Here is a 23596-nt window from a genome sequence, read left to right on the forward strand (position 1 = left end):
TGAGTTAAATGGTACTTGTTCCCTGGAAAGTGTGCTTTAGGATCACAGTCTAAAGAATGATCTTCATTCATCAGCTGTCTTTTATGCAGTGCATTGATTCACTGAGACATTTGCACAATTTATTATTATTATTATTAGCATTTATATCCCACTTTTTTCTCCAAAGTGATCAAGGTGGCACACATGGTTCTCCCTTTCCTCCACAACCACCCTGAGAGGTAGTGACTGGCCCAAGGTAACTCAGAATGGTCTTCATGGCTGAAAGGGGATTTGAACCCTAGTCTCCCAGGTCCTAGTACAGCACTCTAATCTCATCCACTACTGCCCCAGTACTGTAATATTACTGCATATTATAAGGACAGTGTCAAAATCATAGAATCATAGAATCATAGAGTTGGAAGAGACCACAAGGGCCATCGAGTCCAACCCCCTGCCAAGCAGGAAACACCATCAGAGCACTCCTGACATATGGTTGTCAAGCCTCTGCTTAAAGACCTCCAAAGAAGGAGACTCCACCACACTCCTTGGCAAATGGTGAGTGTTTTGTGCAAAAATTCGCCCTGTGAAATGGGTTCCTCCATTTTGACCATAATTTTTACATGGGGGGGGGAGGGGACTGGAAAAACAAGCTGATGGTGTTTCTGCTTTCAGAGAAAGGCCAGAAAGCATTGTTCTTACTTTGAAGTGTCATCACATAGCCAAAGATGATTGGTACATGTTGTTATTGTCAGGAGTTCAGCCTACACTCGAGTAGGACCCAGGCATAGACACATGCCTAACTGGCATGTTCTCTCCCTCCTGGACTATCATTCAGTAGCTTCAAAAGCTTTCTTCAGCCCGAACATCACAGCGACTGATGCCAACAGACATCGGCACACTTAGGGATCCACAGAGTTTGCGCATCATGCGTAACAGACCTCAGCAACTCAGCATTTTGGCTAATCTACTTTATTTACATATAAACACACTCAGAGGCCTGCAACATGGCTCCCTCTCTCTCTAGCATCAGACAGCAAAGAGAAAAAGAACAAAGGACAATAGTCCCACTTCACGGAACACAGTAACACAAACATCCTGTCTCCGTCACATTCCACTGTGTCAAAACATATACCGTCATGTGAAAGACAAAAATCCCATGACTGCAATCATGGAGCAGGAATTCTAACAGTTATGACATAACCACCCTAGCCTCATGATCCTTGATTGGCTATATAATGTAGCCATCAAGAAGACGAATCTCTTAAAGAAGAATTTAAGAGGATCAGTGAACCAGAACAGAATGGTGCAGAAGACACAGATTTCAGGAACACTTTTGGAGAACTTGTCTGGGGCATTCAGGCCCCTACATCTGCACCAAAAATGTCCATACACAAAAGTTGTAACTTTGCCCTGCAAATGACAAGAACCTCCATATAGTTACATTTCAGAGATGTGCCTTTCAGAGAAGTATCTGTCTAAACAACAGAAAGATAGAAAGAGAAGTCACCGTAGAAATAAAGCTACAGGGATAAGTCTGAGAACCTGGAGGTTCCTCACTCTTGTCTTATCTCCATGCAAACTCCTCTTCTGCAAACTGAGTTGCACCCACATTTGCAGAAGGTGCATACTTGAATTCAACCCTCCCCTCTGAAAATAGTGACAGTCTGGAAGTGCCCTTCAGTGTCAAAAGGTCTTTTCCTACAGGAAGCAGCTGTAGGTTTTGTTGTTGTTGTTACAGGTTTATTCTTTCACCCTCCTTCCAAGCTGAATTCCTGCTTTCCCATCTCTGGCCTGCTTTTCCTTTAAACTATTCCAGGCTGTGGTTCTGCAGCCCTGCCTGGCTCCTTGATTACTGCTTCTTAAAATTCTTCTGCGCCCACAGTCATTTTCAGAGAGCAGTAGATGCACCATCTGCCTTTGCTCCCCCCCCAGCCCGCCCACCTCCTTCCCCCTCCAAGCCTATCGCCACAAGGCACGCACCTGCCTGGTTTTCCACAGCCGCCAACTTGGGTGCATGCGCCAGTTGAAGTTTCCACCCTGGATGCTGCTGCAGGAGGACATGGATGGATGCACAGTGTCCAGTTTTCCACTTGCTGTCCCACGCTGAGCTGTCAAGGCTTTGGCGGGGACTTGTTGTTAGAACGTCTAGCATTTCCAGGGCTCAGGCATCCTCCAGGATCAGGAGCCAGGTTCATCCGACGGGGAGGTCAGATAAGGGTCAGAGCCGGCCAAGGCAGTTCGCAGCAACCACCTCTTCGAGATAGGCCTGAGCACACACCGTGTGTTTTTTCAGCACTTATCTTACTGAGCCTGTCACTCAGCGAAAGAACATCTGCTTTGCACGAATCTGATCCCTGGCATTTCTGTTTAAAGTAGAGATGGGAAACTGGTGGCCGTCCAGATGTTGTTGGATATCAGCTCCTATCAGCCCTGATGGTCAGGGATGATGGGAGTTGTAGTTTAGCAACAGCCAGAGGGCCACAGAATCTGACACGGCTTGAAACCACGGCAAGCCTAGGCCTGTATTGGCCCTAGACCAAAGGTGCAGAACTCCCCTTACACACCACCCACGGGCCAAACTTTGCAAGTGACCGGTTTTTGCCCACATGGGTTGAAATCAAAGGTGCCTTGGTTTGCAAGTTGTAACCATCAGCTGATTGCCAGGGCTTGCAAAGCACCGTGTCCGGGACTTCACAGGTGCTGACTGTCAGGAGCAAACTCCTGCATCTTTATGTAACCTACACCTGATGCCATGCATGATATCAGTTCTGGTGTAGAATGGCTAGGTGTGACTTGGCCAGGGCAACATATCCTTGTGGGCCCAAACAGAGAGGCCTGCTGGACCTAACAAAGCAAGCTGCCTTCAGTGACCCAGTAGGCCAAAGCCAGCTTTCAGTACCAAACCATGTTCCATCCCTGCTGTCTCCAGGGAAGAGCTGGAGAGCTTCTCAAATAAGGCAATAATGGTCTGCAAGGGTGGCCCAAGGTGTTGCGTCACCTGAGGTGGAATGCCCCACTACTGTTCCCACAATGTAGGGGGGCAAACTCCATAAGGTCTTCTCCTCAAGAAGCCCTTGAGGAGTTGCCCCCACTGGGCAGAGGGGCAGATCGTTTATAGATTCCCTCACACACCCGCTCAGTGGTGGAGCTATGCACCAGCTTTGCCTTTTAGGAGATGATGGTGAAAGCCACACCTCTCAGTGGAAGGGAGATCTGTCTGCTTGCACCTAGAGGCCAGGGAGACCCATGAGAAAGCTGGGTGTTGGAATGGGGGTGCCTCTCCTTGGGAGGTTGCCGCCTCACCCTGCCTTATGGATGTGATGGCACTGATGGTCTAGCTAGATCAGTGGTAGCAGCTCTCCAAGGCTCTCCGTAGAGGTCCTTCCAGCAATGCTACTCAAGGTGGTATGGTGTAGTGGTTAGAGTGCTGGACTCAGGTTCAAATTTCCACTCAGCCATGAAACTTTCCTATGTGGCCTTGGGTCAGCTCTCAGCCTAATGTGCTGCACAAGATTGTTGCAAGGATAAAATAATAATAATAGAGAGACATATGCTTACCACCGTGAACTGCTTTGAGGAAAAGCTGTGCTATAAATGTAAATCCATAATCAACAGTCTTGGTGCAGTATATGTGTTCAGTGGGACAATCCTTGAGTGTCAAACAAGTTTAATTATTGTTCCCGGCATCTGGGAACTATATCTGTGTGGCTAAGGAACCCTTTTGCAGAAGCTTTCCAGAGTTCCTTGCAGGAAGCCATGACACTTAAAAAAAGGTAAAGAAATGAGATGGTTTCTCAGCGCAGGTGGTTATTTCTTTATAAAGCCACCCACGCTTGCTACGTGCTGTATAAAACATAGAAACAACAGACACCTCTGCCCTCAGGCTTAAGCTCTGAAACGATAAAGACACAATCAAGGACAAAAGAAAAGCACAAGGGGAAGGAGGATCAGACTGGGAAGGCCAAGGTGAGCAGCTGTCAGAAGAGGGCAAGGGTTGGGTCCTCCTCCTCATTGCTGAGGCAGAAGGACCAAGTGGCAATTGGATGAGGCAGGCCAGTAGAAAGGGCCTCGATCCGTCTCCCTCAGCTTAGCTGCTGCTGAAGTCCTGTGATACTCATCCTACAAAGGCAGCATCGTCTATCCTGGTTGTATGTCCAGCTCTCCACATTTCCACATCAGTTTGATTTTTTTTTTTAAATTCACCCCCATTTTTGTGTTAGTTTCTCCTAATAGACACATGGGTTGTCCACTCCAGCCCCCTGCAATGCAGAAATCGCAGCTAAAGAATCCCTGACAGATGGCCCTCCAACCTCTGCTTAAAAACCTCTAGGGAAAGAGAGTCCTTTACCTTCCAAGGGGGTCCACTCCACCGTCATACAGCTTTTTGCCCTCAGAAAGCTCTTCCTAATGTTGAGCCCGAATCTCCTGGCTTATAATTTGAATCCATTGGTTCGGATCTTACCCTTTGGAGCAGCAGAAAACAAGCTTGCTCCATCTTCCATGGGGCAACCCTTCCGATATTTGAAGGTGGTTATCTTATCTCTTCTCAGTCTTCTCTTATCCAGGCTAAACACACTCAGCTCCCTCAACAGCTCGGTTTCCAGACCTTTTATCATCTCAGTCGCCCTTCTCTGCACATGTTCCAACTTGTCAACATCCTTCTTAAACACATTTTTGCAAAGCGATGTTCACTAATATAATGCACTTTTGTGGGTTATTTTCACTAATATATGCATTTTAATGCACAGTTTCATTACAGCCTTTCTCGACCTTCCATCCCTAGATGTTGTTGGACTACAACTCCCATCATCCCTAACTATCAAGACCAGCGGTCAGGGGATGATGGAGCTGTAGTCCAACAACAGCTGGGGAACCAAGATTGAGAAAGGCTGTGCTGGTATATATGTACAGTGGTACCTCAGGTTAAGAACTTAATTCGTCCTGGAGGTCCGTTCTTAACCTGAAAGTGTTCTTAACCTGAGGTACCACTTTAGCTAATGGGGCCTCCCGCCGCCGTCGCCGTGCGAGTTCTGTTCTCATCCTGAAGCAAAGTTCTTAACCCGAGGTACTATTTCTGGGTTGGCAGAGTCTGTAACCTGAAGCGTCTGTAACCTGAAGCGCCTGTTACCCGAGGTACCACTGTATATTTATACACATTTCTTGGCTGGAGAACTACATTGCAAAATTCAGAGGAACGTGAATTTCAAAGTATAGCCATGTTTCGGTTCAGGAATTGTTTCAGCATTCACATTTCACTGTGAACTGAACCGAATTTCTTCCCCACCTCCATCCCTGAATTGATGCCTTTTTGGCAGGGTTGGTATCAGATTATTTGTTGCCTGAAGCGAAGCAGCCAATATACACACCTCCCCCCCATCACAAATCAAGGTGCTTGGTACGTACCCAAGTCCAGCCAACTTATTTTGGCACCTGAATGCAGAAACCCCTCCAGGGGCCTCTCCCACCTCCCTGGCACAAATAATAAATTAGATGACTAACAAATTGCTGCCCTTTCATGACACCCAGAATCGGGTGCCTCTGAGGCTACTGCTTCACCTTGCCTGAGGGGTAAGGCTGCTGGCTGAATAAAGGTCATCGCTTGGAGAACAAGCTTACTGTCGGCATAGAGAAGGATGCCCTCTGCTTGCTCCTCGTAGCCGCTGTCCACTTCCTTGTCTCCTCTCCTAGTTTATCAGACCCTTTCCTTGCAAGGAAGACGAGGCAGGTGCCCTTTCCCCCTTTGCTATAAGCAAACATCACAGTGTTTGTTTACGGCTTAGCCGCCCAGCCCAGCTTCTGCTTCCCCGGTCCTTGATAGATTAACATGTCACCCCTCTGCTAAGTCTTTTTTTGTGGCCTCCTCTAAGTGTGGGGCTGGCAGGTGCGGAGCCGCAGAAGAGGAAGACAGGAAGTGATTTGGTACAGCTCGGCATTAAGTCTGCAAGCTTGAACCGGCTAATTGGTGTGATAAATCGGTTAAAGCGTTGATTGCAGATCTGAAAAGCCTTGCAGTTAAACAGGGGAGCTGTGCACAGTGGGGCGTGGATCGCTCTGAGGCTGCTTCCCAGCAGCTGGAAGGAAAGGAGGGTGGAACCCCCCACTGCCTGGAGAGTGTCCCCCTCCGAAACAAAGTCCCCCTGGATGAAATGGGCCATGCAGCCCAGTCTTGTGCATCTTTGCTGGGAAGTTAGCCACAACGAGTTCCACTAAACCCGCATCCAAAGAGAGAATAATAAAACCAAAACAAAATACCTGCATGTGTATTTGCAAATGTTAATTTATATGTATTGGTGCAAATTTAGAAATCGTTACTATAATTTTAGATAGGAATTCACCATCGTGGGGAGGACTGGGGTAGCTGAGTCAGTAGAGCAGGAGACTCTTACTCTCAGGGTTGTGTGTTCGAGCCCCACTTTGGGCAAAAGGTTCCTGTGTTGCAGGGGTTGGAACCAGGCAGAGGGCCTTCTCGGTAGTGGCGCCCGCCCTGTGGAACGCCCTCCCACCAGATGTCAAAGAGAAGAACAACTACCAGACTTTTAGAAGACATCTGAAGGCAGCCCTGTTTAGGGAAGCTTTTAATGTTTGTTGCATTACTGTATTTTAATATTTTGTTGGAAGCCACCCAGAGTGGCTGGGGAAGCAGATGGGCGGGGTATAAATAATAAATTATTATTATTATTGGACTTAGATGACTCTCGTGGTCCCTTCCAACTCTATGACTGTGTCCAGGTGACCTGTGTGCCTGTTCAGGCCCCTTGAGCAACATAATAGCATGAGAAGATCCTGCTGGATCAGGCGGGTGGCCCATCTGGTCCAGCATCCTGTTCTTACAATATCCAGTCAGATACCTCTGGGAAACCTTCACACAGGAGCTGAACACAAGAGCACTCTCAGCTCCTGAGGTTTCCAGCAGCTGGTATTCAGAACCATTGCTTCCTCCAGCGGTGGAGGCAGAGCATAGCCATCATGGCTAATAGCCCAACCGCAGGTGGGAAATTTCATGGGCACAGTTGCTCTCCCTCCTTAGCATTCTTCATCTTTGAGCTGGGAGGCCTTTCAAACAGAGGGCAGTGCTGTGGCTACCCTTTTAACAGAGAGCTTATCTTAGGCAAAGCAGGGCACAAGACCACCTACTCCCAAGTGTAATGATGATGATGATGATGATGATGATGATGATGATGATGATAATAATAATAATAATAATTATTATTATTATTATTATTTATTTATACCCCGCCCATCTGGCTGAGTTTCCCCAGCCACTCTGGGCAGCTCCCAATCAAATGTTAAAAACAGTACAGCATTAAATATTAAAAACTTCCCTAAACAGGGCTGCCTTCAGATGTCTTTTAAAGATAGGATAGCTGCTTATTTCCTTCACATCTGAAGGGAGGGTGTTCCACAGGGTGGGCGCCACTACCGAGAAGGCCCTCTGTCTGGTTCCCTGTAACCTCACTTCTCACAATGAGAGAAACACCAGAAGGCCCTGGCCGCTGAATCTCAGTGTCCGGGCTGAACGACACATATTTATTTATGTATCAGATCTTAATAGCCAGTTGTACATTATGAGGGCAGGTTACAAAAATTCAGAATGAAAAGCAACTGGTATGTAGGACTGCAACCTTAGGAGCTGCTGCCTTTCTCTAGATTTCAACCATCCATCTTAATTCACAGCCCTTTATGTACTCCAGGGCACATGCAGAACTCCTGTACGAACAGGTTTCTCCATTCACTCCAGTGGAGGGGGAAGCCCTCTGCATGTGTCCCTGTGTGTGTGTCCATAATTTCCCCCTTTCACTATAGACTCCCTTATATCCTGTGCTTCCGCCCCCCCCGCCCCCCCCGGGAAACAGAGACATATATAAGATAGGAAACCAGGCGACGAGCTCCATTCTCAATCAGGCCTTTGGGGACCCAGCACTGTCACTTGAATAGCTTCCTCTTGTTTTAATTACAGGCTTGCTTAACTTTTAGAGGATAACGAGGCAGTTTAATCGAGCGATTAACAGATAGATGCTTCTGCTTAGCCTTCCTTGTTGAGAAGAAAGAAAAGAGTGATGGTGGGCCCAGATTCACCCAGCTTGGTTTCATTTGGTCTGTGTGGTGAGAAAGCTGGCGGAGCTCCACCAGGCATTAATTTGACACCCCCTTTTGCTTTTTCTTCTTGGGGGCTTAACTGATCCCAGGTAGAGCTGCAAAAGAACTTTCTCCTTAGGCTGTTTGCTTTGGCAGCTCTGAAGTTTTGGAGGAGCAGGGAGACAGCAGCAGAAGCAATCTGAAACACGTTGCGCAGCACAGGGAAGGGCGTGGCTCAGAAGCAGGACATTTGTCTTGCATGCAGAAGGTTCCTGCTTCAATCCTTGGCACCTCCAGGTAGGGCTGGCAATGTCCCCTGCCTGAAACTCTGGACATTCCCTAGTCAGTGTAGCCCATGGGTAGGCAAACTAAGGCCCAGGGACTGAATCCAGCCCAATTGCCTTCTAAATCCAGCCCGTGGACGGTCCAGGAATCAGCGTGTTTTTATATGAGTAGAATGTGTACTTTTATTTTAAATGCATCTCTGGGTTATTTGTGGGGCATAGGAATTTGTTCACCCCCACAAAAAAAGAATATAGTCCAGCCCCCCACAAGGTCTGAGGGACAGTGGACCGGCCCCCTGCTGAAAAAGTTTGCTGACCCCTGGTAGACCATATTGAGCCAGGTGAACCCAGTGGTCCTGTCTTCCTAAGGGTGGGGAACCAATGACCCTCCAGTTATTGCTGGACTCTGACTCCCATCAACCCCAGCTAGCGTTTTATTTATTTGTTGCATTTGTACACCACCTTTATCATCTAAGGAGCTCAAGGTGGTACACATGGTTCCCCTCCTCCCCATTCCATCTTCACAAGAACCCTGTGAGGTAGGTTAGGCTGAGAGGCGGTGAGTGGCCCAAGGTCACCCAGTGAGGGCTGAGTGGGGATTCGAACCCTGCTCTCCCAGGTCCTAACCCAACACTCTCACCATTACGCCACTCTGGACAATGATCAGAGATTATGGGAGTTGGAATTTCGAGAGCAGGGGTCAGCAAACTTTTTCAGCAGGGGGCTGGTCCACTGTCCCTCAAACCTTGTTGGGGGCCGGACTATATTGTGAAGGGGGGAAAAAAATGATGCAAGAGCACCACGAGCCTCGGTGGCTGCTTATCTGTGTCTTGTGAGCAGCAGGGGCTGGCAGCGGCGGGGGTGGCAGGATGATGAGTGGCACTTGAAAGGGCTCTGGAGAGGGGCTGCTTAAAATGGCAGCCGCTCGAGTGCTGCTGCTTGCACCACCAAGGCCCAGCCCCCCCTCCTCTAGGCAGGGCAGGGAGAAGCCAGGAGGGAGGGAGGGAGGAAGCGGCACCACTGCTATGTGAGGGAGAGGGAAAGAACGTGCACGCTGGCGATCCACGCGGTGGCTCCCAGACCATCCGCGGGCCAGATCCAGAAGGCAATTGGGCCTGATCCAGCCTGTGGGCCTTAGTTTGCCTACCCATGTTCTAGAGCAGCAGTTCTCAACCTGTGGGTCCCCAGATGTTGTTGGACTGCAACTCCCATCATCCCTGAGCTCTGGCCGTGCTATCTAGGGGTGATGGGAGTTGTAGTTCAACAACATCTGGGGACCCACAGGTTGAGAAAGGCTGTTCTAGAGGGTCACAGGTTTCCCCACCTCTGGGGTGGCGGATAGAGTATTGTATTTAGTTTTGGAAGTCCCGGAGTTCACATGCTGTAACAGGAATCCTGTGGACTAAGTATTGGTTCAGAGGCACTTTGATACTTCTCAGGCACAGCTCACGCACAAATATGCGATATACCGAAAACTACAGCAATAACAGCAGACAACTTAAACAACAACAAATGCTACAAAAAGGCCCAGTTACATAGCACCTGCTTCAGCACTGAGCAATGACCCTTCCTCTACTTCCAACAGGAGACAACTTCTGGCTGGCCACTGCTGGAGAGACAGACTGCTAGACAGACTGCTAGACTTTTTTCTCCAATTCCTACAAGGCAATGCTTATTGGCTCCACTTACTCCCTTTTCTCATTCTCTTTCAGGGCAGCACCCTGAGGAAGCGGAAGATGTACGAAGAATTCCTCAGCAAGGTCTCCATTTTGGGTGTGTTGCCTTTCCTTTCCTTTTGGATATTGTTGCACCGATGAAAAATATACGGTGGTCGAGCGGTAAAAAAACCATCAAGGAAATACGCAGAAAGCCTCTGTGCACATGTATAAAAAGACTGGTCTACACAACGCAGCAAATTAAGGTTGTAAGAACAGACTGCAGGTGGGAGATTCATCTTTAAAAAGAAAAGAGGAAATCTCCCATATGTAAAATTACTCCCAGCAATTCAAAAACAACCACAGCTGGCAGTGGGCTTAGTTAGAGCATTTCTCCCTGATGAGCCGGACATTTTCTGTCTTGTTTTTGTGGGAGGGTTTTTAATATAGAGGAGCCTCCAAAAATGTTTTTTTCTCCCACCCACACAGTCTGAAGTGGCGCAGTCCTTTCTGCCATTGCCCTCGCATCGGGTTCGCTGTAGCCCAATGGTTCCCAAACTCAATATTCTGCAGATCATTGGGAAATTGCTTAGGATCTTGGCAGACCACCTGTTGACATTTCTGCCAGTTCATAGCAATTGAAATGCACTACAGTGGTACCTCGGGTTAAGTACTTAATTCGTTCTGGAGGTCCGTACTTAACCTGAAACTGTTCTTAACCTGAAGCACCACTTTAGCTAATGGGGCCTCCTGCTGCTGCCACACCGCCGGAGCACGATTTCTGTTCTCATCCTGAAGCAAAGTTCTTAACCTGAAGCACGATATCTGGGTTAGTGGAGTCTGTAACCTGAAGCGTATGTAACCCAGGTACCACTGTATTCTAGCTACTGTATGGTGCCCCCCCCCAATTCTGCTGCTGCTGTTGTTATTGTTGTTGTTGTTGGTTTTTTGAAATAATATTTATTAAAGGTTTTATAGTTACAGAAGAAAAAAAGGAAAAAGACAATAAAAAGAAAATTAAGAAACAATACATAAAAAAAGAAAAAACAATACATCAACACAATAAGAAAAAGCGAAAACATTTAAAAACACATCCATTTTCCATATCTTTATCTTTCAATGACTTATTTCCTCAACCTCCTCCCACCTCCCATTTTTGTATTCCAGTTAATAATCAAATCACCAAATCCTTTCCATCTTTCACTGCTTTCTATCGTTTAGTTGTCTTAATTTATTGTTGTTGTTGTTGTTGTTGTTACGTTTATATCCTGTCTTTCCTCTGAGGAGCAAAAGCTGTTGTTCATAGAATCATAGAATCATAGAGTTGGAAGAGACCACAAGGGCCATCGAGTCCAACCCCCTGCCAAGCAGGAAACACCATCAGAGCACTCCTGACATATGGTTGTCAAGCCTCTGCTTAAAGACCTCCAAAGAAGGAGACTCCACCACACTCCTTGGCAGCAAATTCCACTGTCGAACAGCTCTTACTGTCAGGAAGTTCTTCCTAATGTTTAGGTGGAATCTTCTTTCTTGTAGTTTGGATCCATTGCTCTGTGTCCGCTTCTCTGGAGCAGCAGAAAACAACCTTTCTCCCTCCTCTATGTGACATCCTTTTATATATTTGAACATGGCTATCATATCACCCCTTAACCTCCTCTTCTCCAGGCTAAACATGCCCAGTTCCCTTAGCCGATCCTCATAAGGCATTGTTTCCAGGCCTTTGACCATTTTGGTTGCCCTCCTCTGGACACGTTCGAGTTTGTCAGTGTCCTTCTTGAACTGTGGTGCCCAGAACTGGACACAGTACTCCAGGTGAGGTCTGACCAGAGCAGAATACAGTGGCACTATTACTTCCCTTGATCTAGATGCTATACTCCTATTGATGCAGCCCAGAATTGCATTGGCTTTTTTAGCTGCCGCGTCACACTGTTGGCTCATGTCATAATTCTACTCTGCTCCATTTTTATCTTCACGACAACCCCATGCGGTAGGTTAGGCTGAGTGACGGTGCCTGGCCCAAGATCACCCAGTGAGGAAGAGGAGGAAGCTGTAAAAAGGATGCAACCTAAGATGTATCAGTGTAAACAACCAAGAGGTAGAGAGAGAAGTCGGCATAGATTTAAAGGTAGAGGGATAGTTTGGGAACATGGAGAACTCTCACTTTTGTCTGCATTAGCTGCGTTCAGACCCCTCTGTTGCAAGGTGAGTTGCAACCAACAGCTAAAGCAACAGATGCATCTCTTTCTTTTGTACAGTAGGCTACATTCCAGCCATTTATAAGCAAGAGGTTTACACACACACACACACACACACATTCTCCATCCAGGCAAGCAAGAGGCATTAGCACAGGACACATTCCAGGCAAAAAGGTGTGCAAGGGGTGTGGCTTGCAGTGAGTCCCCAAGGGCCAGGCCCAAAGGTCTGGAAAGCCTCACTTAGTCTCTGGACTGAAATTCCTCACCCCTGATCTAGACGAACTGGCAGCATAACTCTTATCCCAAGGATATTAGACAGGAGTCTTTGCTAGCCCATCCTGGGGAACTGGACCTAGGACCCTCTGCATGCAGATAAAATAATTTGCCACGGGCTGGTTCACAGGTGTACTGGAGTGGGAGAGGATGGCCACCCAGCCGCCAGCGGTCACAAACGCATTTGTTACTTTTAATGAAATGTTGGCAACAACAACACTGATTTAATACCAAGGCTTCAACTTAGCATCTTCCTGGCAGAGATAAGAAAGACACAGGACTCCTGGCATGGGCGGTCATAATTTTCCTCTTCTCCCATGCCTACCACAGCAGGGTTTTGTATGTGTACAACGCTTCCTGGAATAGTTGAGCAGTCATTCTCCCCCCACACTCCCTGATAATCCTTGCAATCATTTCTCATTTGGGCAGTCAGAAAATGCAGGGAGTGTGGAGAGATATGATTGTGCCATAAACTATTAGGTTTCCCAGTTGACAGGTGAGAAATGTCCCCCCCCCCCCCGACTAGATGAAAGCAGTTCTTAATATTGCTTGTATGTTTAGTCGGAATCCTCTTTCTTGTAACTTGAAGCCATAGGTTCAGGACCATGCCTCCAGAGCAGGAGAAAAACAAGCTTCCTCCATCTTCCATGCAACAGCCCTCTGGCTTGGTAAAAGGCGGCTTCAAGGTGTTCATATGCCTTCATGTATTGAGCGCACCATTTGAAGGGCTCTCAGCCCTTAATTGGAGGACTGTGGTCCAAGTCTGGATTAAAGATAGATAACTCATTGACATTGCTCATCAACAGGGAACAGGATGAGTGGGCATGCAAGTCTCCTTGACACAGCCAGCCCCAATTTGATTAAATGTATTGAATTTCTATTTAAATTGGAGTAATGATTTTTTAAATGGCGCCTACACATTAAAAAATAAACTATGCAAACTTTATGCAAATCTGCACGCTCTTTTCAGCCTCGTTTCTTTTTTTTCTTTTTTTTTTGCCCTACCATTAGGCAGAGTGGAGCAGCTGCCCCAGGCAGCATCATTGGCCTATAAAAGGAAGCATTCGGTACATAACCATGGGGAGCGGCCAATAGGACCCTGGCTGGCTCAGATCTAACTCTGGATTTTCAGCTTTTATTTAAAGCAACAAAAAAGCACGAAAGCATGCATCTTCCAAATTATTTACAGTATAAAACCTGCTCCCACCTCCTAAGATTCTGGAATCACTCAGTCACCAGAGCCTCGTTTTTGGATGCCATTACGTTGAATCTAATATTATTCAGATGTAATGGCATTAAATAACTCCCGCCATATCAGATTACCTGTATTTCACCCTCTGTAAGTTTAGGCCCCCACACTGCTAAAATTTCTGGCTGCAGGCTTGAAGAGGCTGCTAGCAGGTGGGTCAAAGTTGTTTCTCACCTTCAACCTTAACAGATATAAGAAGGGACCTGCTGGATCAGACCAGGGGCCAATCTGGTCCAACATCCTGCTCCCAAAGTGGCCAGTCACGTGCCTCTGGAAAGCCACCAAACAGAGGGAAATAGCTGTCTTTCACTGTTGTTTCCCAGAGACTAGGGAAACATCTTTGTACCTGTGCTGAGTTCGCCCCTCTTCTCTACTGTAACCTTCCCTGAATCTGTATCTCTCCTGAATCCTGCCTACTGCCTGCTGTCCCCTGTTAGGTGCCCTTTATATTTCCAATCCTCACTGACTCCTCAGCCTCCCAATCCTATTACACCGCCAACAACATCCTGGTTTGCACCCTGCAACATGCCTACTGGACAATAGCCCTTTACCATTTTTGCTTGGGGAGGGGAAATGCACTTGAACTTCTTATTGCATCACAAAAAAGGAGAACTTGCAATTACCCTTGCGATGCTTAGCGAAAGGTCTGGGATATCATCCGTTCCAGACTGCCAGAAAGGACCTGCATTGCAGTGATAATTTTAAGAGTGCCAATTATGGCAAATCAGAGTGAACAATGGAAAGGTCCCAGCACCTGGCACTTGTAAGAGGCAAATTAAATCCATTTATTATTTTAAGTGCAAATGCAAAGGGCAAAATTTCTTTAAACGTAGAGTTGCACAACCCTGTGTAATTTATCCACCATTTTGACGGAAGGACATGGGCAGGGTGAAATGGGTTTTGATTGGTGCTTAGGGTTGCCATAAGTCCGGAATTTCCCTGACATAGCTGGAATACTGCAGTTGGAAGCAGTGCCCAGGTGGAAATCAATGAAATGTCAGTGAAAATCCGGACATATGGCAACCAATGTCTGATGTCTAGATTTTGGCGAATTCCCTTAAAAATAGCTTTAAAAGGTCAAAAAGCTCAACTTTGGGCAAAACTAAAAAAAGAAAGAAAAAAAGCTCAACAACTTTTGTGTCTAGAATGGTGCTTGCAGAAAAGGTCTGTTAAACTTTTAGAGGCAAACCAACACAAATAAAACAGACGCACTGAGAAAATGCCTCCTTGTGTTCTTCTATGTTTCAGAATCTCTCGACAAATGGGAGCGGTTGACTGTGGCAGATGCTCTAGAACCCGTCCAGTTTGAAGACGGAGAAAAGATAGTTGTTCAGGGAGAGCCAGGGGACGACTTTTTCATCATCACAGAGGTAAGCCTGGCTTTCTAACCCGGCACAATTCCCGAAAGTGTTTATAACTATCGAGTGACTGCGTTGCATCGGCTCTGTTAACTGGAACCGGGGGTAAGATTCCAAGCTCAGAACTGCAAGGAGGCCTTGTGCAAGCGAACATTAGAGTATGTGAGCCGGTTTTGCAAACTGAGTGCATGGATCGATGTGCTGTGGATAAAAGCAAAAGCAACTGTTCTGCAAATAATTCTGGGTGCAGATTCAACTGGTGTTGTGTGTGTTGGCAACCGTCAATCTTGGGAGACAGTGGAGGAGCCCGCCTTTGGGGGTGAAGTCAAACTGTTGGGAGTCTGCAGCATCTGCTGTGGCTGTAGAGACCAACACGGGAGAGACATGTTTTGTTGCAGCTGGGGCAAATGCAGGCGTCTGGTTGTGCTGATGCAGATGCGCCATGGTGTGCGCTCCTTTCAGTGGTCATTCCTCCTCTGGTCACTGCCATGGATGCAAAACCTGACTTTCTGTCTTTCTACTTCCTTGGGGTGTATGCTTCCTTTGGGAGCCTTGAGTTAGTTCATTTTGTCTAAACGTTTTGCATACTGCCTGTCAGGGAACTGCCATCGGAGCGGGAGGCGGAGAGGAGGCTCCAGGACGATGGTGGAGAGGGTCCCAGTAGGGGGAAAGGTAGCCCATCCGCTGGGAAGGAAATCAGCGTAACACCAGTGGAGAAGGGGGGCAGATGGGGGAATCAGAGAGGTGGCTCCAGGACTCTTCGCAGGAGACCAGTGGAGAGGGCACGAATACTCCGCTGCCCACACCCACTTTGCGCAGAAAACTTCTGCGCAGACAAAGGGGGAGGAGACTGGGCGTCAAACAGCTTCTATGCTGGAAGAGGTTTAAGAAACGCCCACTGACGGATTCTGCCAGCGACTGAGGCAGCCACAGAACTTGAGGCTGTCCAGACAGAAAGGGTTCAACCAGGCAACCTAGCCAGGAGTAACGGCAACTTACGCACGAGCAACCCCTAGAACCATTACATTGCCCTTTGCCACTAGGCCCCAGAGCAATTTACATCCATAAAAACATGAAACAGTACAATGGGGGGAGGGGAATGCATCAACATGAAAAGAATTCCATACCTCCAACACACAGGGAAGAAAGGCGGGGGGGGGGGGGATGCAACATTAAAATATTCGCCAGGTCTATAAAAGCCCAAACCAGGAATTCTTCACCTTAGCCCTCCTCCAAAAGCCTGCCCATAGAGATGCCGACCTGTTTTCTAGAATACAGTGGAACCTGTACAGTGGAACCCGAACGCAAAAACCCAGAAGTGAATGCTTCCGTTTTCAAACGCGCCTCAGAAGTCAAACGGCTTCCGAGGCATGTTTCTCCATTTTCTCAATGGAATTTGCTGACCACCCATTGCTCCTTAGTTGTCGAACGTTTCAGAAGTCAAACGGTCTTCCAGAACAGATTACGTTTGAAAACTGTTAAGTTCCGCATTACGTTTGAGCTTTTGCACAATGTAAAAGCCACTTCTGGAACAATCATGGAATATAGTGCTCATTTCCATGCTTTTTGCTTCCAGAAAAAAATCCATTTGCAAATAATATGGGAATCAGTGCTATACTTGTGCTATTATCACACTATTGTTCCAGAAGCAGCTTCTAATATCGTGTGAAAGCTCAGCTTTAATGTGGAAATTAAAAGTTAGGGAAGTGTTGTTTATTTTTAATTGAGATTTTACAACAAATTTTAGCATGATCAAAAATTCAAATTACATTTTATATTTTCAATTAACACACACACACACACACACACACACACACACGACTTCCCCCAACTTCCCTTTCTAGTTTATTACATATTCATTTCTTTGGCATTAAGGAAGTGTTGTGAAAGTGGAATAACCCGCCACGTGAATGCAGCCACTGAGAAATACTTCGCAGCCCAGTTGCCACTCTTTCCCAGAACTGCAATTCTCAGAGATAGAGAGAGAGAGAGAGAGAAAGTATATGAGTGTTAAACTGCTTCAGGTCTGTAGCATAGATTTATTCAGCAACTCTGCAGTCCTGAACTTTTGGTTCTCATCACAGTTTGGGGCCGCAATTTAAAACCTCGTTTCATGGGGATTTACAGCCATAACAGACCTGGAGAATTTAGCACTCTGTGCCGAAACAGCAGGGAGTTGCCTGCCTCCCACTTATCTCTATACCGCCCCCCTGCTGTTTCTAAGCGATGTGCTGGGTTGAAACACAGGTGTGAGCTGTATCCGTGGGTAGGGTGTGTGTGTGTGAAGTGGGGGGCTGAGAAAGAATTCCGAAATAAGGGAGCACATCTATGCGATAATATTCTTTTGGCTAAATTAGTAATGTTGCATTTGGTTTTTCTGGATTGTATCCTGCCCGATTGTTGTTGTTTTCTTTGCATATTTTATTTCTTTGCTTTTCTGATAACATTCCACGTCAATAAAGCATAAACAAAAACGATACAACAAAGAAAAATATTTCCTTTCAAAGATTTGAAATAACCGACAAAAAATCAGAAAACGTGGGAGGGGATGAGTTTCCCCCATCTCTGCCTTAGGTTGACTTGTGGTGAGGGGATTGGCTCATTCATTGGGTCTGAGAGTCTTATTCAAGACAGGTAAAATATTTCCCCCTGCTCTGCTGGGTTTCTGGATCCCCCATGGCCTGACACACACACACTTATTCAACAGTGTGTGATCAAAGTCACCTGTGTGCCCTACAAGTGCCTTTCTGCCCTTCTCTCTCTCCGCTCTCGTCCTGAAGCACCTGTCCTCAGCATCGCCAGTTAAAAGGATCAGGTGCAGTTTGGTTCAATGCGCGGAAACATGTGTTTTCAAAGTGAAAATGCATACAAAAATGTGTATTTTAGAAGAAAAGGCACAGAAATAAAACATATTTTTAGGGGAATGCATTCAGAATGTGCATTTTAGGGGAATGTGCACCCAATTTAAATGCATGATTTAAATGGGATGGAACAGATCTCAGATTGAAGGCATTCAAAACTGGCACTGAACAAAATATACAGGTTGTTGTGTGCACCTCTGTTGGACACTTGCTGCATATTGGGCTATGTAAACAAATAATCTGACCTTAGTATACGGAAGTTTCCTATGTTCCCAGTGTGTAACAGGTTTGCAGTTTGATCTGTGAAAACTAGTGAAAAAAGGCTGGCGGGGGGGAGTATTTTAAAAACCTCCTGTCAGTTCTCCCCTCCCCCTCCCTTGTCTTCCTTCAGACATTTTTGAGATCTTGTTTCCCACCCTGCTTTTTCACACAACAACATCAGGCTTTCCCAGCCTGGGCAGATGTGGAATGCATCTGCTGGATTTTCAAGGTCATGGAATTATCCCATTTGAGATTCCTGGCACTGAGGTGCAGAACCTTAAGCGCCGTGCAGCGCTTGTTGCCATAAAGAATTATATTTTGGCAAGTGAACCTCGTAACAGATGCACAGTCCTGAAAAAAACAAAAAAACAAATTTGCAGCCATATCATAAACTATCACCACTGTGTGTGTGTGTGTGTGTGTGTGTGTGTACACAACACTCAGGAGATTTTTGCCTTTCTGATTTCATTGGTATGTGTGCTTTTAAGGTATTTGTTTTCAAGAGTCAGGCTATATATTTAGCTGGGTCTTGCTAGTTTTCCAGTTCGGCTACAAAGCAACCCCAAATATAATGTTAGTGAACAGTGGGTGGGGCAGTGAGGTGGGACAGATTCAAACAGCCGATGTCTCCACCCTACCATAAAGCAATCTCCATCCTCCCTGCAGAGAAACAGCTGTCTGAAGAGCTGTTGTTCATGGACCCAACACATGTTGCTTTAGTTATGCAGGTCTGGTGTAGCGGCTATCACACAGGTGATTTTCCTCCCCAGCCCTTAGGAAATGGAAGCAGAAGTGGTCCCCTGCTTTTCATGCAGACGGTCACAGTTCTAGTCCCCAGCACGAACTGTTGAAAAGGATATTGATAAGCACAACTGGGACATATTTCTGCTTGAGATCCTGAAGGGGTCAGAGTAGACAGTTGTGAATTAGGTTGGACGCAAGAGTCTGGCTCAGAGTGAAGCATCTTCATGTCTTCTTCCCTCCACCTGGGGGAATCCCATGGCATCGAGAAAGGGAAGGGGTTGCCCTCAGCCTTGGCAGACGCCACAGGTTAAAAATGGAATCTTTTGCAGGTATCAGAACCAATGCCGTCATCACAGAAATGCTCTCCTGGTGCTCTACAGATGTTGGCAGATTATCAGTCCCAGCCGGTGCTGCCAATGGCCAGGCACTTGGGTTAGGGAAGACTAATATGCCGATGAAGTGGCAGAGTTAAGCAGGTAGGAGCCTCTTCTTCCTGGCTTCCAGTAAGCTCTGCGGGGCAAATGGGTTGCAACCTGAGCCAACAGGAAGCAAAGCAGCACCTTTCTTCTAGATCAGCCTTTCTCAACCTGTGGGTCCCCAGATGTTGTTGAACTACAACTCCCATCACCCCTAGCTAGCAAGGCCAGAGCTCAGGGATGATGGGAGTTGTAGTCCAACAACATCTGGGGACCCACAGGTTGAGAACCGTTGTTCTAGATGCCATGGTCCCTGAGGGCAAGGAACTGGTCCAGTCCTCAGTCCTAATAATGTTCCTGAGCAAACCCTTTGGCCACATAAGTGGACCTCCTCTCCCTCTACAAAGCTGGCCCATTTATTTGGGTCATCATTACATTTGATTCCCCCCACCCACCCCAAGGAAATAAAACCAGGCTATTGATTTAAACATTATTCAGATTGAGTCCCACAGCTTCCCACAAAATAAACCCATATAACCAAATAGAACGTTCCCTTTTCCTCATTCCTTAAACTTCCACTAGATTCCCAGAAGTACCTTTTATGGCATGTGAAAGACCACATAAAGCACAAAAATGATCACGTAAGGAAACTTCGGGGAAATGGGATAAAGCGTTGTGGGAATGCAGCCTCGTTGAATTTACTATCCGCTTCTTGTTATAATGACTTAGGGACATAGGAAGAGAGAAGAAGAGAGAAGAGTTTTGGATTTGATATCCCGCCTTTCACTCCCTTTAAGGAGTCTCAAAGCGACTAACATTCTCCTTTCCCTTCCTCCCCCACAACAAACACTCTGTGAGGTGAGTGAGGCTGAGAGACTTCAGAGAAGTGTGACTGGCCCAAGGTCACCCAGCAGCTGCATGTGGAGGAGCGGAGACGCGAACCCGGTTCCCCAGATTACGAGACTACCGCTCTTAACCACTACACCACACTGGCTCTCATAACCACCACACCACACTGGAAGCATAGTCAAGACCGCATTATACCAGCTTCTTTACAAGAATATAATGGGGCACCTTGTCAAATGCCTTGCTGAAATCAAGGTAGACTACATCCACTGCATTCCCTTCATCTATTATCCGCTTCGTGTTATAATGACTTAGGGACATAGGAAGGTGGCTTATAACATGTCCTGCCCAATATTGTATGCTGTGACTGGCATCAGCTCCAGGACAAGAAGATTCTCTCTCATTCCTCGCCTCCTGATGGAAATGCCAGGGACTGAACACAAGACCTTTTACTTGCAAAAAATGTGCTGTACCGCTGAGCCACAGCCTTTTGGAAAGTGTGTGTGTTACTATTACACAGCAAGTGTACAGTCATACCTCGGGTTGAATGTGCTTCGAGATGAGTGCGTTCGAGTTGCGCTCCACGGCAACCCGGAAGTAATGGAGCGTGTTACTTCCAGGTTTCACCACTTGCGCATGCGCAGATGCTTAAAATGACGTCACACACATGCGCAGAAGCGCCAAAACGTGACCCGCGCACGCACAGACGCGCAGACACAGGTTACGTTTGCTTCTAGATGCGAACGGGGCTCCAAAACGGATCCCGTTCGCATCTAGAGGTACCACTGTATTGAGCATATTTGATGGAATTGCAGGTGGGAAATTCTAAGGCCACATTCACACCATACCTTACAGTGGTATCAGTGCTTTCAAACTGTCATGGCTCCCCCCCCCAAAAAAAAGGATTCTGGGAGCTGTGGTTTGTTACCACAGGGGGTTTGAGGCCCCCTATTCCCCTCTCAGAGCTACATTTCCCAGAGTGCTTTAGCAGCCAATCCATCTTCCCAGGGAACTCTGGGAATTGTAGTTCTGTGAAGGGAACATGGGCTTTCCTAACAACTCTCAGCACAAGCAACAGCTCCCATAATCCTTTGGGGGAAGCCATGACTGCTTAAAGTGGTATCGGTGCTCTAAATATATGGTGTGAGGCCTTAGACAGGAACCAGGTCCACCAGATGTTGCAGAACTACACCTCCCTTTGTCCCTGGCAATTGGATATGCTGACTGGAACAACATCTGGAGGGCGAAAACTTCCCCATCCCTGTTCTAGGTCAATCAAGAATTGACTGGAAGGAGGGGATGACAGCACAAGGAAGGGAGTGCTGGAGAAATTAAACCCACTGAACTCTGAGCAAGTAGCCACACATCACAAGGTCTCCCAGCCAGGGGTGCCAACTTGAATAAAATATTGTGTGGGCCCAGGTAAGCCCAGCCCCGCATAACCGATCACATGACGCAGTGCACACACACCATTTGAATGGGAATGCTCATCAATTTTGCGGGGGGCCTAGCCACCACAAATATTTTATTGTGGGAGCCCCTAGGAGTTGGTTCTTGTGCTCCCAGCTTCGTGCTCTCTTGTATTTTTTAAGGCTAAGGTGTCGAGCTGGCCTCGTGGGATGTTATCCACAGACGGTTCTTCAGAGTGGGAGTTGTTCTCAGGAACTCCAACCTGAGCCTCTTCCAAGGCTAGCTTTAGTAGCACAGCATCAAGGAGGGAGCTGGACTGATTCAGCTGCCCGAGAATGCCGTAGTCCACAGCTGTGGCAGCCCATCCTGGCTTCTTCAGCTCCCACGCTTCCCCCGTATCAGATCCTTTGGCTCTAGTTCTCGTCAGCAAGCACCATATATGGTCTGGAGTTATGTCATGGAACTCCTCTCGGTATGCTGAGAGAGCTGCCCCTCCCTCCCCTCCCCAACCCCCTGATATCGGTTGCATGTTGAGAACTTCATGCTGGATTAGCAGTTGGGCTAAGTGCCATCTTGTTGATGGGAAACCATTCAAGCAACGTTAGGGAGATGGAGGAGGGTGCAATTAAAAAGGAAGCAAGGGGACGATGCCAGATTAGTTCATGTAATTTATAGAGACCCAGTTTTCCACTGAGTTAAAGGAGCCAAAGGCCATCTCAGCCAATGGCAGCCTGAGCACTTTCTACCTGCTAATGCCCCTCTGCGACATTAAACTAATCCAATTCAGTTAATCCAGTCTAATCCCAACCTGGTGCCCCCTATATATTTTGGAGCCCAGCTTCCATTGCCCCTGACCACTGACCTTGCTGCCTGCAGCTAATGGGAATTGTAGTGCAAAACCATTGGAGGGCACCAAGTTGGAGATGGCTGAGCAAAGCCATCAAAGGTTTTCCATGCTTGTCTTCACAACATTCACATCAGATAGGAATTCTGACATTGATTTTGGTCAGTTGTGGATGCTGACAACCAGTTCCCTCTACTTAAATTGCAGGCCATGGGTAAAACGTCTGGAGCCCTGAAGTGCTGAGTAATTGCACCATTTAACTTTCTAATTGATTGCAGTGATTAATATATCTAATCCTTAAATGAGAACAGGTGCAGATTTTTAAGTGCGGATTTATTTGTTTCTCTTCCTGCCCCATGGCTGAAGGTGGCTTAAGAGAAAATAAATCTAATAAAAATAAAGTACCCAACAGAAAAATAAGAAATGTAACTAAAATTCCTATTATTATTATTATTATTATTATTATTATTATTATTATTATTATTCCTGGGTGTACAACATGCTGGACACACAAACACCACATGGCCTCAACCTGGCACATAGGACCAGCATCTCTTAGCTTCATCAGATGAAGACCTTCTGAGCATCTCATCCCCAAAACTCTTTCACTGCCATCTTGGAAACAACATCATTTTTACCAGAGCAGCTGATGGAGGCAGAAGCCAAAACATTTTACCACATAAAGAAAAAATAATAACACTCTGCTTCATAAATCACAGTAACATGCATATTATTTTAGTGATTTACCAAATCCAGGCTTGAGTGAGGTTCATGTGAGCGCCAGTGAGTGAGTGAGAGCCAGTGTGGTGTAGTGGTTAAGAACGGTGGACTCGTAATCTGGTGAATCGGGTTCGCTTCCCCGCTCCTCCACATGCTGCTGCTGGGTGACCTTGGGCTAGTCACACTTCTCTTAAGTCTCTCAGCCTCACTCACCTCACAGAGTGTTTATTGTGGGGGAGGAAGGGAAAAGGAGAATGTTAGCCGCTTTGAGACTCCTTAGGGTAGTGATAAAGCGGGATATCAAATCCAAACTCTTCTTCTTCTTCTTCATGGCATCCATTTGTCTTGGGAGACAATGAAAAGTTCACCTTTGGGGATGAAGTCAAGCCATTAGAAGGTTACAGTGCCTGCTGTAGAGACTGACA

General features: G+C 46.8%; 1 protein-coding gene across 3 annotated transcripts in view; it reads left to right on the forward strand.

Annotated features, from left to right (window-relative positions):
* PRKAR1B (protein kinase cAMP-dependent type I regulatory subunit beta) overlaps positions 1-23596 on the forward strand; it is a 112634-nt gene that overhangs the window by 68051 nt on the left and 20987 nt on the right. For all 3 annotated transcript variants that reach the window (XM_083413625.1, XM_083413624.1, XM_083413626.1), the window contains 2 exons: positions 10052-10112; positions 14960-15081. In XM_083413625.1, the coding sequence (XP_083269751.1) occupies positions 10052-10112; positions 14960-15081 (183 nt within the window). The remainder of the gene's footprint in view (positions 1-10051; positions 10113-14959; positions 15082-23596) is intronic.

This window comes from Podarcis tiliguerta, assembly GCF_965153285.1.
Source record: "Podarcis tiliguerta genome assembly, chromosome: 14".
In the NCBI taxonomy this organism is placed as follows: Eukaryota; Metazoa; Chordata; class Lepidosauria; order Squamata; family Lacertidae; genus Podarcis; species Podarcis tiliguerta.